Source organism: Tympanuchus pallidicinctus, unplaced genomic scaffold (genome assembly GCF_026119805.1).
Source record: "Tympanuchus pallidicinctus isolate F22 unplaced genomic scaffold, pur_lepc_1.0 scaffold63, whole genome shotgun sequence".
Taxonomy (NCBI): Eukaryota; Metazoa; Chordata; class Aves; order Galliformes; family Phasianidae; genus Tympanuchus; species Tympanuchus pallidicinctus.
This window is the reverse complement of record NW_026294784.1, coordinates 41,898-58,498: the sequence shown is the minus strand read 5'-3', so window position 1 is coordinate 58,498 and position 16,601 is coordinate 41,898. Positions and strand designations below refer to the sequence as shown.

Sequence of the window (16,601 nt, the reverse complement as noted above, 5' to 3'; positions counted from 1 at the left end):
AAAACGGAAGAAAGAAAGAAAGAAAGAAAGAAAGAAACAAACAAACAAACAAAGAATAAGAAAGAAAGAAAGAAAAAAAAAAAAAAAAAGAAGTGGAAAATAAAAACCGAAAGAGCGGAAAAAGGGGGGCGGGGCGGAGAGGGGCGGTCCGCAACCGCAGACCCGGCCCTCCGGCCCCCCCGGCTCTTTCCCGGCTGCCCCGCAGCTCCGCCCCGGCCGTGTTGGTGGGGGCGGGGCGCGGATCGGGAGCTGCACCGCGATGTGGCCGCTGCGGGTGGGCACGGTGAGGTGGGATGGGGGGGTTCCCGTGGGTACGGGAGAGGGGGGTCCCGGTATACCCGGTGTGTGTTGGGGGAGGGGGGGGGTCCCATTCCGTGTACGGGTGCCGCTCCCGGGGTGGATGGCGGTGCTTCTACGGGGTCCAGTGCCCAGCATTGGGGGAGGGGGGCACCTGAGTTCGGTGTGGGGGTCCCGGTGCCGCCTTCCTCCCCCCTTTCTCCTCGCCCATCTCCTCTTGGCAGCCCCCGCCCCCACGCACACAGCTCGACCTTTGCATCCATCCCAAAGTCCCCGACCGCCCCCTCCCCCCAACCCCTCCTTTGTCCCCCCCCGCCCCCCCGTCTCTCTCCCCGGCCTTGGCCGCTGTCCCCACTGTGGGGCGATCCGGGGGGCGGCTCCGTTCTGTGCCCTCTCCGAGGCTGGGTGATGCAATGGGGCGGCGTCGGTTACATCACCTGCACGTGTGGGGCAGCACCGGGTTGACCCCTCAATGTGGGGGGGAGGGAGGAGGGGGGTGTCCGCCTTGCCCCCACGTGCACAGCGCCCACGTGCAGCCCTGTGCATGCACGCCGATCACCTGCAGCAGGTTGCTCCTTGCAGGAGCATGCATCTCTTTGCACAAGCATGCAGCTCTGTGCATCCACATTCACTGCCTGCAGCAGGTTCTGCCTTGCACGAGCATACAGCTCTTTGCACAAGCGTGCAGCTCCATGCACCCACACTGTTGCTTTCAGCAGTTGGTCTTTGAACTGCCATGCAGCTCTATGCAAGCATGCTGGTCACCTGCAGCAAGTTGCTCTTTGCACAAGCATGCATGCATCTCTGTGCACACGCTTGTTGCCTGCAGCAGGTTCTGCCTTGTACAGGCATTCAAGCTCTGTGCTCACGCTTGTTGCGTGTAGTGGGTCACTCTTTGCACTAGCATGCTGCTCTTTGCACAGCCATGCAACTCTATGCATGCACACTAGTTGCCTGCAGCAGGTTGTTCCTTGCACAAGTTGCAGCTCCATGCATGAACCTGAGGGAGCTGAACCTGTGGGTCGCAGTGACCTCAGGATGGTCCCACTTGCTCCGTGTCACCCCCCCCCTCACACACTGCATCCCATGACGGGATGGGGGGCTGTTTGAGGGGTGTCAGGTGCAGCAGCTCAGCCCCTCCCCATCCCCTGCAGGCCCTGCAGCGATGCATCCCTCGGGGTGCCTGCAGCTGGAGGGCGCAGCATGGAGCAGCGATGGCAGCCCCTGGCCATGCCCCCCCCCCCAGCTGGACGGGACAGGAGAGCCTTGCAGACAGCGATCCCGAAGTTTGGGGTTTGGTGCAGAAGGAAAAGGACCGGCAGTGCAGGGGGTTGGAGCTCATTGCATCCGAGGTGGGGAGCAGGATGTGCAGGGGGGGACATGGGGGGGTCCTGCAGCGCCGAGCTGATGCTGAGCCTCCAACAAACCCCTCCTGGCCCAGAATTTCTGCAGCCGTGCAGCACTGGAAGCGTTGGGCTCCTGCCTTAATAATAAGTACTCAGAGGGGTACCCAGGAAAGAGGTAATGGGGGGGTGATGGGAGGGGGTGATGGGTTAGGGATGGTGGGGGTTATGGGGAAGTGATGGGGAGGGGTGTGATGGGGGCGCGACGGGGTGGGGGATGATGGAGGAGCGATGGGGAGGTGATGGGAGGGGGTTATGGGGGGGGAATGATGGGGAGGGGGCAGATGGGCAAAGAATGATGGGGATGGGGGGGAGGGAGATGATGAGGAGAGGGAGATGGGGAGGGGGGTGGTGGGCAAAGAGTGATAGGGGGGTGATGGGGGTTATGGGGAGGGTGATGGGGAAAGGGATGGGGTGGTCATGGGAGTGAGGGAGGGGGGAGGGAGCTCAGGGGCAAAGAGTGATGGGGGCAGGTGGGGAGGGGGTGATGGGGAGTGATGGGGAGGGGGGTGATGGGGAAGGTGGGGAAGTAGGTGAAAGGAGGATGATGGGGAGGGTGATGGGGGGTGATGAGGGTGATGGGGAGGGGGGCGATGGGGGAGTGATAAGGTGGGGTGATGGGAGGGGTTGATGGGGTGGAGGGGTGATGGGGGCTGGTTAAGGTTGGTTAATGGCGGTGGGAGGTGATGGGAGGCACTGAGCCCCACCTGCCCGCATCCCCTCCCAAAAAAAGGTACTACGGAGGGGCCGAGGTGGTGGATCAGCTGGAACTGCTGTGCGAGCAGCGGGCGCTGGAGGCCTTCGACCTGGACCCGCAGCTGTGGGGGGTGAACGTGCAACCCTACTCCGGCTCCCCAGCCAACTTCGCTGCTTACACCGCTGTGCTGCGACCCCACGACCGCCTGATGGGGCTGGATCTGCCCGACGGGGGCCAGTGGGTGCTGGGAGCAGTGGGGGGGTTGTGGGCTTGGGGGTTGGGGATATAACCTGACCCCCATCCCTGTGCCCTGCAGCCTCACACATGGTTATATGACGGATGCTAAGAGGATCTCGGCCACGTCCATCTTCTTTGAGTCCATGCCCTATAAGCTCGATGTGAGTGCGGTGCGGCTGTGGGGGGGTCGGGAGGGGAATGGCTCAGCCACCTCCATGTGCTGCGTCCCGGGGCTGTGGGGCACTGCGAGGTGCTCCAGCAAGCCGTCTGTCCCTCTGCCTGTCTGTCTGACCCTCTGTTTGTTCTTCCATCCCTCTGTCCATCCATCTGGCTCTCGGTCTGTCCTTCTGTTTGTCCTTACGTCCCTCTGTCCCTCCGTCCACCCCTCCATCCATCTGTCCCACCATCCCTCTGACCATCCTTCTGTCCCTTTATCCCTCCATCTGCCCCTCCGTCCATCCCTCTGTCCATCCATCCATCCCCTCCGTCCCTTCATCCATCTGTGTCTGTGTCCTCTGCCCATCCCTCTGTCTGTCCACCTGTCCATCCTTCTGTCCCTCCGTCCATCTCTCTGTCTCCATCTTTCCATCCATCCCTCCGTCCTTCTGTCCGTCCCTCTGTGTGCCATTTCATTCATCCGTCCATCCCTTTCTTTGCCCCTCCATCTGTCCGTCCATCTGTCCATCCCTCCCAGCCTGCCACAGGTCTCATAGATTACGCTCAGCTGGAGGTGACGGCTCGTCTCTTCCGTCCCCGCATCATCATTGCCGGCACCAGCGCCTACGCGAGGCTCATCGACTACGGGCGTATGAAGAAGGTGGGAGGCTGATGGGGGGAGTCTGTGGTGGGGTGGGTGCTGGTACAGGGTGGCTGCGAGTGGGGTGGGTGCTGGTGCAGGATGGGTGCTGCGCCGGGGCTGGTTGCTGACCTCCGTGCCCACAGCTGTGTGAGGAGCTGCGTGCCTTCCTGCTGGCTGACATGGCGCACATCAGCGGCTTGGTGGCTGCCAAAGTCGTCCCGTCGCCCTTTGAGCATGCAGACCTGGTGACCAGCACCACGCATAAGACATTGCGCGGGGCCAGGTGGGGTGCAGGCCTGGAGCGCAGAGCGGAGCTGGGTGTTCGCGTTGGGTAGGGGGTGTGCCGTGGGCAGCTGGTGTGCTATGGGGCAGCCCCCAGGCCGTGGGGCGGGTGGCATGCTGAAGGCACTATGCTATGGGGCGGCCTGTTGGCCATGGGGCAGGCAGCATGCTGCGGGCAGCCAGTTGGCCATGGGGCAGCGCTCTCCCCCCTGCAGGTCTGGCCTCATCTTCTACCGCAAGGGCGTGCGCTGGGTGGAGCAGAAGACGGGCCGGCAGACGCTTTACGACCTGGAGGACAAAATCAACTTCGCCGTCTTCCCCTCGCTGCAGGGCGGGCCCCACAATCACGCCATTGCCGCCGTGGCCGTGGCCCTCAAACAGGTGTGGGGCAGACGTGGGGCCTGGCGGGGCTGCTGTGGGGCTCTGTGCTGACGGCTGCACTCGGCGTGCTCTCCCCCTCCCCCATCCCCATCCCCACATCCAGGCCAAGTCGCCCCAGTTCCGGCAGTACTGCCTGCAGGTGCTGCGCAACGCCAAGGCCATGGCCAGGGCTCTGCTGCAGCGCGGCTACACGCTGGTGTCAGGTAGGGTCTGCTGTGGGGAGGATGCGGCACTGCGGCATGGGGGGCAGGAGTCTGATGGGGGGTGGGGGGCTGGTGGGGGATGGGGGTCTGATGTAGGGTGGAGGTCTGATGTGGAGCAGGGGTCTGATAGGGGTGGGGGTCTAATTGGGGACAGGGGTCTGTTGGGAAGTAGGAGTCTGATGTGGGTTGGGGGTCTGGTAGAGGCTGGGGTCTAATATGGGGCAGGGTCTGATGGGGGGGCAGGGGTCTGGTGGAGGATGGGGGTCTGTTGGGGGTCTGAGATCTGATGGGGAGGGGGTCTGATGGGGGCACGGGGCTGGTGGGGGATGGGGGTCTGATGGAGGATGGGGGTCCGGTGTGGGGCAGGCCGCCTGTCGCTCAGCTCTCCCTGGGATCCCAGGGGGCACCGACAACCACCTGGTCTTGGTGGACCTGCGGCCCAAAGGCATCGATGGAGCCCGGGCTGAGCGCGTCCTGGAGCTTGTCTCCATCACAGCCAACAAGAACACCTGCCCAGGGGACCGGAGCGCCCTCACCCCTGGGGGGCTGCGCCTGGGTGAGGGGCAGCCCCTTCCCCCCTGCGTGTCACCCCTCTGTGGGATTTGGGGCTGCTTTGTGGCTTGGAGGGCAGGACCCCAAAGGGACATTGGGGTCCCTTTGGCGGGTTTGGTTCCCTTCAATGGATTTGGGTCCTTTTGATGGATTTGGGGCCTCCTTGGTGGGTTTGGGTCCCCCATAGTGAGTTTGGGGTCCCTTTGGTGGGTCTGAATCCCCTTTGGCATGTTTTGGTCCCCCTTTGGTGAGTTTGGGGACCTCCATTGTCAGTTTGGTGTCCCCTTAGTGCGTCTGGCTTCTCTGGGTGAATTTGGTGTCCCTTTGGTGGGTCTGGGTCCCTCTCAATGGTTTTGGGTCCCCCAAGGTGAGTTTGGGGTCCCTCTTTGGTGGGTTTTGGTTTCCTATAGTGAGTTTGGAGTCCCCTGGATGGATTTGGGTCCCTTGGGTTGATGTGGGTCCTCCCCAGCCGCTCCCCCCGCCTCACCCCCTAACAATCCCCTCTGCCCCCAGGGACACCCGCGCTGACTTCGCGTGGCTTCGGGGAGGAGGACTTCCATAAAGTGGTGGAGTTCATCGACGAGGGCATCGCGGTGGCCTTGGATGTGAAGAGCAAAACCAGTAAGAGCCCCCCAACCCCCTCTCAACCCCAAACTGGACAGCACTGGGCGGGATGGATGGGGGGTGGGCTGCTGCTATGCTTCCCCCACAACCCCAAACATGGGCAAGGGGCTGCAGATGGGCCTGGATGGATGGATGGATGGATGGGGGGCTGCTGTTTTTCTCCCACCCCACCCTTAAATGTGGGTGTGGGGCTACAGCCAGGCGGGATGCATTGGAGGCTGCTGTGGCCCCCCCTTCCCAAACCCCACATCCAACCCTCCCCCAGGTAAACTTGCAGACTTCCAGGCCTTCCTGCTGCAGGATGCAGAGACGCAGCAGCGCTTGGCGGAGCTCCGCCAACGCGTGGAGAGCTTCGCCCGCGCCTTCCCCATGCCCGGCTTCAGCGACCACTGAGCGGGACCCCCCCCCCACGCGGGGGGGGTGATGGGGGTATCATCCCCCCCCCACTGCTGCACTTAAGCCCCTCGATCTGGGGTTCCCTTCCCCCCGTTTAGTGTTAAGGTGTAGGGACCAATCGCTATGGGGTGGGACAGCTCCCACCCACCCTCTGCCTCCTCTGCCTCCCCCCCCTTACCTCTTTTCTATGGGGGAGGGGGAGTTGCTAATAAAAGTAAGGGGGCAGAGCCTGCGTGTGTGGAGGTGTGTGTGATGGGGGAGTGGGGCAGGCACGCCCCTGCTGTCCCCCATTGCCCCCTATACTTCAGTGCCTCTCCCACTCCTGTGTTCCTTCCACCCCAGTGCCCCCCCTACCCCAGAACCCCCACCATTATGCCAGTGCCCCCCATACCCCAGTGCCCCCCCTTGCCTCTCCCCTTAGCCCATTGCCCCCCTCCCCTACCCCATTGGCCCCCCTTGCCCCATTAATTGACCTCCCACCTCACTGCCTCCGTCCCAGACCCCAATTGCCCCCCCTTACCCCATTAATTGACCTCCCACCTCACTGCCCCCGTCCCAGACCCCAATTGCCCCCCCTTACCCCATCGCCCCTCCCCACCTGAAGGCAGCCTACCCCTCTGCCCACGCCACACATCAGCCCACCTCTCTCCAACCCCATTGGCCAAAGCAAACCACACAGCAGCAGCCAGGACCCCCCCCACTCCCCGGCCCCCCCCAGGCCGTGTCATGCTGCATGTAATTCACATTTTGGAGGGCGGGTTGGGGGCAGGACGGGACACATGAATGCACTGCGGGTGTTTGCTTTGCTTCCCATCCCCATTTCCTGCTTCACCTCCTGGGGGCCGGGACCCTGGTGAGCCCCCCCAAGCGTGGGAGAGCGGAAGCACAGGGCTGGGGGGGCCAGAGCCCCCCTCCCCTCCCCAAGCCCTTATGGGGACACTGTGAGCCTGGGAAACCGGACTGCACCCCCCTGGGATTTTATTGCTGCCCGGTTCATGCAGGAGGCGTGAGCTGGGGGGGGAACAAGGAGCGCAACATGAGGGGGGTTGCAGGGCGGCTGCGTGGGGCTGCTCAGAAGCTGGGCCGCTCCTTCTTGAGGTTCTTGTAGTCGGTGGAAACCGCTATGAACTGCAAAGAGCAGAGAGGTGAGAGGGGCTGCACTCCCCTGCAGAGCCCCCCCTGCCCCCCCCCCAGTCCATCCCACTGCTCACTTTGTACTGGTCGGTGGGGCCCAGCTTGTTCCACGGCTCAGGGTTATTCTTTCGGTCCCAGCTGCAAGAAGCAGTGGGACTGTTGGCACACAGCAGGTGTGTGTGGGGGGGAGGGGGCAGGACCCCCGCACCCCGTAAGCACCCCCAGGCTAATGGGCACCTACAGCCCCATAAGCACCCTCCAGCTCCACAGGTCCCCACCAGCCCCATAGGTGCCCCTAGTCCCCATATGCACCCCCAGCCCTGTAGGCTCCCCATTCTGCCCCTGCGGGCTCCATGCAGTGACAACCCAGCTCCATCTTGAGGGCCGAGGGCTGTGCCCAGCTTTGAACCACAGGCAGCAGTGGGATGGGTCCCGGTTGGCCCCTCCTGCCATTGACTGGGGGGGCACACCTGGTCCTGTGCCCTCCTCCCATAGGTCCTCACTGTGCTGCCTCCCACCGATCCCATCCTTGCTCCCCCTCCCATCCCTGCTGTCTGTCCGCCCGTCCATCACTCCGGCCATCAGTCCCTGTCCATCTGTCCATCACCATCCACCCTCTATCCATCATCACTGTCTGTCCATCTATCACATCCCTCTCTGCTTCACCTCCCCCCTCCTCCAAGCCTACATCCTCAGAGCTGAAGGGGTCCTTAAACCCCACCCCCAGCCCCACATCTTCAGGGCTGGAGGGGTCCTTAAACCTCCCCCTCCAAATCCACATCTCCAGAGCTGGAGGTGTCCTCACAGTCCCCCCAACCCCCCCTCTCCAACCCCACATTCCCAGGGCCAGAGGGGTCCTGAAACCCCACGTGCTGGGGTAGAACAGGGGGTCCCCCATCACCTCTCACCCCCTGGTGCTTCCAGGGGGTGTCAGAGCACTGTGACCCCCCCTGCCCCATACCTGATGTCGGGGCTGTACAGTGCCAACCTGAGCAGGTACAGCACGGCGCTGCCCAGCCCCACGCTGATGAAGCCAATGAGGGGAACGAGCTGCAGGGAGAGGGAGAGAGATGAAAAATACCCCCAATAAAATGAATATTTATCAGGGCGGCTGGAGAGTGAAAGGGAGAGCTGACAACGCCGGGAGATTTACAGGGGAAATATGGCAGAGCAATCCTGTAGCGGGGCTGCAGTACACAGTGTAGCTGTCAGCTTGAGTGACTGAATTAAAAGAGGGAGAGAAAAATCGGCTCATGGTGGAGAGGAATTGGGCTCGGAATGAGAAATCACTTCCTTCCCTCCTGCACTGCATCCAATCCTGCGCTGCATCCATTTCTGCACCGCATCCCCTCCTGCACCACGTCCTGCCCTGCGTCCCTTCCTGCACTGCATCCCGTGCTGCACTGTTCTGCCTTGCACTGCTCTCCCGCACCACATCCCCTCCTGCACTGCTTCCCCACCACCACCACGTCCCCTCCTGCACCCCTCCCTTCCTTCATTGCATCCTCTCCTGCACCACATCCACTCATGCACCACGTCCCTGCACCGTGTTCTGCCATGCACCACACTCCCTCCAGCACTGCTCCCCTCTATGCTGCATCCCTGCCCTGCACTGCGTCCCCTCCACCAGATCCCCTCCTGAACTGCATCCCATCCTGCACCATGTCCCACCCGTACCCTCCTGCCATGCACTGCATCTCCTGCATTGCATCCATTCCTGCCCCACGCCCCCTCCATCCCTGCACATCCTTCTGCCCTCCCACCTTCCCCCACCAGCTGCTGGATGCTTCCAGCTGCCTGCAGCTCCGGACAACAACACGGGGGGAGGCACTCAGTGCCCTCCCCCTCCCTGCCCCCCCCCCCCCCCCAACGCCACCACATCCTCGTGGCACCGATCCGAGAGCACACAAAGCCCTCATCGCTCCATCACGCAGAGCGGAGCTCGGGCTGCCCACCACCTCCCCTCCTCGTGCTGCCGTTCCGCGCTGCCCGGGGGGACGCGGCCTCAATCGCGGTGGATCCGCAGCGCTGCTGACCTCCCCCGAATCGCGGTGCAGCCGGAGTAATGAGGCTCTGTCAGTGCTCACCCCTGGGACGCCAGCCGCGGCCGTTTGCTCTCCGTGCCCATTAAACGGCACCGCTTTTCTTTGCCCACACCTGAGCACGGCTGTGGACCAGCAGCATCACTTGGCCACACGTTTCCTGCTGCCCTCCTGCCTCAGTTTCCCACTTGTGCGAGGACGGATGGCTGGAACCGTCTCCTGTCTGCTCCTTTACCACACTCTGCTATGTGGCTGTGGTCCCCGTCCCCCCCCGCTCACCCTCCACCCCATCGTGCTGCACCCCCACCCCATTTGACCCCCATGGCAGCAGCTTTGGAGCTTGGAGCCATCAGCAGCTGTTGTCTGTGCCTCCGTGTGCCCATCATCACCATCTGCTGCTGACACCTTCTGCCTAATTAACGCCTGGGAAGAACTAAGGGGCCAACCCCCCCCTCCCCAAATAAATAAGACATTGTGAGTGATGACCGTAGGCTTACAGCCCCACAGAACTGTTCAGGAGGGCTCAATCTGAGCCCCAATGGTGAGACTGCAGTGCACTCCCACCCCACAACCATCACTGGGATCCCCACAGTGCTCTGCTGCTGCACCCATTGCAAACGAGCGCAGGTGAATCTGAGCAGTCTCTGCCAACGGGCAGCTGCTGCAGGACTGAGGCGCTCCCAATGCAGTGCAATGTGCCTGCAGTGCCACGCTGCTCTCCGTGCCCCTCCGCGCAACCCCTGCAGCTGTTGGTGGCTACTTCAGGGCTTCCAGCACCGGCAGTGGGACCGTTAGTTCCCCTCCATAGGGACATTGAGGTGTGAGCAGTTCCACGTCCCGCTGTGCGGCTCCACATCACCCTATAGCGCGGTGCCCCCGCCCCATCGCAGTGCCCGTCATCTTTTCCAGCCTGGCAACGCCGCTCCTCGCACCGCTGCCAAATGCCGACGTGACTCAGAGCCACACTCAGCCGGAGCCCTGTGCACGTCCCCAGTCCTGGGGGGGGGGGTTGGGGGCTGGGACCCCCCCCCATAGGGCTCCTGGAATGGAGGGGCCTCGCTCAGCTGGGGGGTTTTTGGGGGGATCTGGTGGGCTGTGGCTTTGTGTGCAAATGCTCTGCTTGTGTTGGTGGGGATGGGGGTGGATCAGAGGTGGGGGTGCTGCCCCAAACCTGGGCTGTGGGGTCGGATAGGGCTCCGATTAAATTCCTCTTCATGTCCCTTCCAGAGGGGTCTCCAAATCAGGGGGATGTGAGGGTGGATGTGAGCAGCCGCAAGCACACAGAGCACAACCCAGTGCCACGCTGCAGCCCTGAGGTGTCAGATGGAGGGTATGGGGTCAGTTGGGAGACATGAGGTCAGTAAGAGCCTGCAGCACCCCAATAGGGTCAAACGTGGGGTGCAGGGTGGGTCAGGAGGGCTGTGCTGCACCCCAAAGGGGTCAGATGTGGGGCACAGAGTGGGTTAGGAGTATCCTGCAACACCACAGTGGGGTCAGATGTGGGTATGAGGTGGGTTAGGACTGTGCTGCACCCCAATAGGGTCAGATGTGGGTATGAGGTCAGGTAGACACTGCAGCACCCCAGTATGGTTGGATATAGGGTATGGGGTGGGGCAGGAGGACCCTGCTGAACCCAATGGGGTCAGATGTGGGGTGCCAGGTGGGTCAGATGTTGAGTAGTGGGGTGGATCAGGAGGTCCATGCTGCATCCTTGGGGGGTCAGATGTGGGGCGCAGGGTGGGATGGGACCTCCAGCACGTGGGGGATGCTGAGAGCTGGGGGGGGGTTGAGGGCAGGGAACAGCCCTGGGGGGGGCACAGAGAGGGATATGTGGGGATGGGGAAGGCAGCAGGGGTGGAGAAGGAGTTGGGGAGGAGGAAGTGGGAGCAGATCCAGGGAGGGGAGAAACCCCCTGGGATGGGGGGGGAGTCCCGGGGTGTAGGGAGTCCGGAGGGTGGGGGGGGGGGGTCTCACTCACGCCTGGGTGCCTCTTGACGTGCCGGGAGAACATCGCTCCGAGCAGAGCGCCCTTCATGGCCGAGCCGGAGGAGCTGCGGGTGGGGAACGGAGCTGCGGGGACGGGACGGACGGGGCGGGACGGAACGGACGAAGAACCCACGGGGCACGGCCTTCACACGGCTCCCCCCCCCAGCCACCCTCCCCCGCATCCTCTTCCCCTCCTCTCTCCCCTCCCCGTGCCTCATTTTCCCCTTTCGAACGGCACCGACCCCACCTGAACCTGAACTCGACACAGCGCTGCCGGGCGATGGATGAGCGCTGCGATTTGTTCCGACGACTCCCCCCCATCACCCCCACCCCCAGGTTGATGATAAATGACACAATGCCCAATTTACATTTTTTAGCCATGCAAATCTCCCAGGCACCAACAGATGCTGCTGTGCATTTGGGAACGGTGCTGCAGATCCATCGGAGCTCCATAAAGGACCAAGGCCCCTCCGCCTTGCTTTGCTCCCCATCCCCTCAGGGCCCCCCCAGCTCCACATTGCCCCTCACCATCTCCTCATTGGCCCCCTCCCCCATGTTGCTCCCCCCTTATTTCTTCTATCCTCTCAGATCCTCCCCAGCTCCACACTGCCCCTATCCCCCCTCATTGCCTCCCTTCACCCCCCCAACCTCTCATTGCCCGCCTCCCCACATTGCCCCCACATCCCCCCTAATTGCCCCCCCTCAATTACTCCCCACCCTTCACCGAGTGCTGCATCCTGAACCTGGTGCTCCCCGTGCACATTCAGATGTTTGCACACATGCACCCTTCCTGCACGTGTGTGCAAATGCACACACATGCAAGTCTGCAAACGCACTCGTGTGTGTGTGAGCTTATGTCTATGCATGTGCGCAAATGCATTTCATGCGTGAGTGCACCTGTGGAAATGCACATGCACACACGTTTGCATGCATGCACGTGTGCAAATGCATGCACATGCATGGCAAGTGCATCCACATTCAGGTGCAGAAGATAAATGGATATTTGGAGGGGGGGGGGGGAAGTTGCAGCCCTGCTGAATCACCGCAGTGTTTTACAGCCGCTCTGCAAATATTATTCACTGTGACAGAGGATCAGCCGCAGGGGGGGAATCTATCAACCCCCCCAACCCCCCCCAGTCCCTCCTGATGGAGTGCTGCGTTAATGGGAAATGCGGTGCTGCACCTGAGCACAAAGCTCCACAAACCCTCCCCCCCCCCCCCCCCACACACACACACAGATTTGTGCTTGCCAGAATGGGGCCCCCTGGAAGGACCCTCACCTGAAACCCATCCCATAGCAGGGATATGAGGTCGTGCGCCATGGAAATGGGGGTTGCAGCCCCCAGAAACGGGGATTCCACCTCTCAGAAAATGGGGTCACATCCCCCAGAAATAGGAATTACAGTCCCAGAAATGAAGGTCATACCCCTATAGAAATAGGGGACACAGTCGCCCAGAAATAAGGGCCACAACCCCTGGAAATGGGGGTCACAGAAAAAGGGATTCCACCCTCCCAAAATGTGGGCACACTCCCATAAATGTGGGTTGCAGCCCCAGAGATTGGGGTCACATACACCCAATAATGTGTGGCATAACCCCCAGAGATGGAGTTCACAGCCTCCCTGAAATGGGCGGAGGGGGGGAACAACCCTACCCTCAGAAATGGGGAATCACATCCCCATAGAAATGTGGGTCACACTCTCCTAGAAGTGGGAAACAACCCCCCAAAAACGGGGATCACACCTCCCCATAATGTGGGTCAAACACCCCAGAGCTAGGGGTCAACCCCCTCCCCAGAAGTAGGGATTCCACCCCCCAGAAAATGGGGGTCACAGCCCCCAGAAATATGGGTCAAGCTCCCACCCAGAAATGAGAGTCACATCTCTATAGAAATGGGGTCCTCCTCCAGAGATGGGGGTCACATCCCCCAAAAACAGGAATCAGCCCCCAGAAATAGGGGCTACAGCCCCATACAAATGGGGCCCCTCCCCCCAGAGATGTGGGTCACGCCCCACGGATGTCCCCCTCCTTCCCCCATTTGGGTGTTGCTGTGCACAGCAGGGCTGTAAATCTCAGCTTTGGGCCACACGATAGAAATGGTCATAAAAAATTCATGGCAGGGAAAGCAAACAAACAATAAACAAACAGGAGGTAATTAAATGGTAAATTAATGAATGCAGAGCATCGCTCTGTGGAGGTGTGCTGGGACGGAGGGTGGGGAGATGGGGGAGGCAGAGAGCAGTGGGGATGGGACAACGACGGGTCAGGGAAGGGACAGAGAATGGAACGGGACAGGGATAGGAATGGGGATGGACAAGGACAGGGATGGGAATAGAAATAGGACAGGGAAGGGACAGGGATGTGTTATGGAGGGGAAAAGAATGGGATGGGGACAGGGAGAGAGACAGGGATGGACTGGGACAGGGATGGGGATAGAGAAAGGGATAGGAATAGGACAACAGTGGGATGGACAGGGATGGGGATGGACAAGGACAGGGATGGGACAAGGAAAGGGACAAAGACAGGGATGGGATAGGGAGAAAGAGATGGGAATGGAATTGGGATGGGGACAGGGAAGGGACAGGGCAGGGACAGGGCATCCCCACAGCACAGCTGTGCCACGTGGCAGTGATTTGCACATCCCAGCCAGAGCTCCTCCGGGTGCTTCCCCATTTCCCCCCCCTTTCCCCCCTCTCCCCCCCCCCCCCCAAATGCTGGGGGCACAGAGCCTTGGGGGGAGGGAGTGGGCAGAGCCGCTGTCACGCGGTGGCTGCAGCTGCAGACAGACCAGGCAGGGTGAGCCGCCCCAATTAATGCTAATTGCACTCCCTCAATGTCTGGCACCACTGAACCCACATAGGTACCATAACTCGGGGGGGCAGGGTGGAACTCAATGTTTGTCCGGGGGGGGGGGGGGGGGGGAAGGGACACAACACCCAGATCCAGATCCATAGCATCGCCCCCCATATCTATGGGTTCCCCGGCAGGGGGCGGGCAGCAACAGGGTCACAACGCGGTGCCCTCTGTCCATTGCACACACACAGTCATTGACCCCATGTTTTGGGGGTACCCGAGGGGGGGCACACCCCCCATTCTGCACCTGACCACAATTGCTCATTCTGAAAAGCCAGCCTAGATTAATTTTAATTTCTCCATGCAAATCAGTGCTAATTAGGATGGATTTAGTTCACAGTGCTGGGGCTGTGGGGATGGAGCAACGCAGCCCTCACTTCCCAGAAGGGTTTTTTTTTTGGGGGGGGGGGAGGGAGAGGTGCTACAGGTCAGAGCTGGGGGCAGTGGGAACCCCCATGAGGAGCTCACAGTGCTCCCAATCAACATCTAGGGGGCACAGAGGTGCTGAGCAGTGTTGATGGATGGGGCATCCCCCTACAGAGCCCTGCAGCGCCCCAGAGAGATCCGAAGAGCCCTAGAGGGTCCCTTAATGCCCCACAGAACCCTACAGAGCCCCACTGAATCCACAGAGCTCTACATAGATTGACAGAGCCCTACAGAGGTCCCTCAAAGCCCCAGAGAGCCCCACAGAACCCTATGATGCCCTCAAAGTCCCACAGAGAACTACAGAGCCTCTCATAGCCCTACAGAGCTATATAGAGTCCTACAGAGCCCCTCAAATGCCCACAGATGCCTGCAAATCCCCATAGAGCCCTACAGATCCCCACAGAGCCCCTCAAAAAATATAAAGTATATATAATGGTATAGAGCCCCTCAAAGCCCCGCAGAGCCCCACAGAGCCCTGCCGGGCTCCATGGAGTCTCACAGAGTGCTATGAAGCCCTTCATATCGCTACAGAGCCTCACGGAGCCCCACAGAGCTCTCCAGAGCCCTACAGTGCCCTATCATTCCCTACCGTGCCTCACAGGGCACCTCAAAGCCCCACAGAGCCCTTCAGGAATTCTACGGAATTCCATGGAGCCTTGCAGATACTCTCAAAGCCTCACAGAGCCTTACAGAAATTCACAGGACCCCACGAAGCACCTCAAATCTCCACAGAGCCTTACAGAGCCCCACAGAACTCTCCAAAGCTCCATAGAGATTCTCAAAGCTCAACAGATCCCTACAGAACCCTACAAATCCCCACAGAACTCTAACAGAGCTTCGCAGAGCCCCACTGAGCCCAAAGTGACTCACAGCACCCTGCAGAGCCTTACAGAATCCTATGGAGCCCATCAGAGCCCCACAGAGCCCCTAAAGTGTGGTGGTATTTCATGGAGATAATGTCATACTTTTGGATAAAATTACATATTTTGGGATGGAAAATGGTATTTGAGGGTGAAAGTGTCATATTTTGGGATGGAAAGAGGTATTTCTGGGAGAAAATGTCATATTTTGGGGAGAAACATTTTTGGGAGAAAACGCCATTTTTCTGAGAGAGTTGGTATTTCTTGGAGAAGATGTCAAATTTGGGGGAGAAGAGTGGCATTCCTTGAAAAAAAAAAATCATATTTTGGGGGAGAAAAGTGGTAATTTTGGGATAATAAGAGAGACAGCGTCTGAAAACCAAAAGTCCTACTTTGAACTGGAGGACGTAGAGCTCTTCCTCTCTGATTGTGAAGCCTCCTGGGCTCTGCATTTCTTCTGCTGTCCTGAGAACCAGGAACATGGAAAGCTGTCAGTTTGTGGAACTGGATTATTAACTCTTTAATTACAGGACCTTATGGCACACCAACAACAAAACTACAAAGCCGCGACAGAGGGGCTGTGAGGGGCACTGGGAGACACTGAGAGGACCCGGGGATTTCTGAGGGGGCCCCCCCCCCCACCCCTCCCATCTCCTTTAAGCCACTCCGCTCCCTCTTTGTGGAGACTCGGGGCTCCCCTCCTCTCCTTCCCACTCTCCCATTGCTTTCCCTGCGCACTTTCCTGGCTGTGTTCTCTTATTCCCATCATTTCTTACCCTTCTTCAGGCGCTGCTTTCCATTCCAGGACCTCCAACCTTACAGAGGAAATGGGGTTCATCCCAGAAGGCAAAGAGCTTCTTTGGCTGAGAGCTTCTTATTTCAGTCAGGTGGGTCCCAAAGCAGAGCTGCTGATGGAAGTGTCAGGGAAGGAGATGGAAACAATGCACGTATCGTTAGGGAAGTGAATTAATTACATTGATTCTCAAGATGGTAACTTGAGCCAGGGAAGCAGCAATGGGCTTTAGTGGCCTTCATTGCCCCTACACAGAGACAGCCCTAGGAGGTTCTGATAGGGCAGGCGCACCTCGCTGTGACCAAACCCCAGTTGCAGGGTGTGCAATTAACAAATTAATAAATGCACAGTTTGCAGAGTGATGTGGTTAGAACAGCATTTCACAGGTTTTATAGTTAGGAAGATCACTGCAATAGTAATTGAAAATCAAAAGCAACAATCAGAAATAAATGAAATGCCCACCCATGTCCTCAGCTTGCTGTAGAAAGCTCCAAAGGGAGGAATCTCCAAAAAGAGATTGTCACAGAATTATCACCAGAGCAGAGTCTGTAACAGGGGCACAATCCCAGGAGACAAAAGAGAGAGGAAAAAAAACCACCCCACATGTTAACAGCACAGCCAGCCCTGGCCCTGCAG

General features: G+C 59.9%; 2 protein-coding genes across 5 annotated transcripts; one reads left to right on the top strand and one right to left on the bottom strand.

Moving 5' to 3' along the window:
- The first annotated feature begins 186 nt into the window (after window positions 1-186).
- SHMT2 (serine hydroxymethyltransferase 2) lies at window positions 187-6,098 on the top strand. 2 transcript variants are annotated; one of them, XM_052665230.1, is made up of 12 exons: window positions 187-283; window positions 1,452-1,649; window positions 1,739-1,818; window positions 2,434-2,634; window positions 2,714-2,795; window positions 3,329-3,451; window positions 3,577-3,716; window positions 3,931-4,096; window positions 4,200-4,299; window positions 4,700-4,855; window positions 5,365-5,472; window positions 5,741-6,098. In XM_052665230.1, the coding sequence occupies exons 1-12, from the start codon at window positions 260-262 to the stop codon at window positions 5,866-5,868; spliced, it is 1,506 nt and encodes a 501-aa protein (XP_052521190.1). In that variant the 5' UTR covers window positions 187-259; the 3' UTR covers window positions 5,869-6,098. The 2 variants fall into 2 exon arrangements, with proteins under 2 accessions (XP_052521190.1, XP_052521191.1); XM_052665231.1 differs by having other exon boundaries at window positions 245-274.
- Window positions 6,099-6,832: 734 nt separating this feature from the next.
- On the bottom strand, window positions 6,833-16,206 carry NDUFA4L2 (NDUFA4 mitochondrial complex associated like 2). 3 transcript variants are annotated; one of them, XM_052665232.1, is made up of 5 exons: window positions 15,949-16,127; window positions 15,565-15,637; window positions 7,967-8,055; window positions 7,083-7,143; window positions 6,833-6,999 (listed from the first exon to the last, which is right to left on the bottom strand). In XM_052665232.1, exons 1-5 carry the CDS (start codon window positions 16,008-16,010, stop codon window positions 6,943-6,945), a joined length of 342 nt encoding a protein of 113 aa, XP_052521192.1. In that variant the 5' UTR covers window positions 16,011-16,127; the 3' UTR covers window positions 6,833-6,942. The 3 variants fall into 3 exon arrangements, with proteins under 3 accessions (XP_052521192.1, XP_052521193.1, XP_052521194.1); XM_052665233.1 differs by lacking the exons at window positions 15,565-15,637; window positions 15,949-16,127 and adding an exon at window positions 11,026-11,167; XM_052665234.1 differs by lacking the exons at window positions 6,833-6,999; window positions 7,083-7,143 and having other exon boundaries at window positions 7,844-8,055; window positions 15,949-16,206.
- Between the last annotated feature and the right edge of the window lie 395 nt (window positions 16,207-16,601).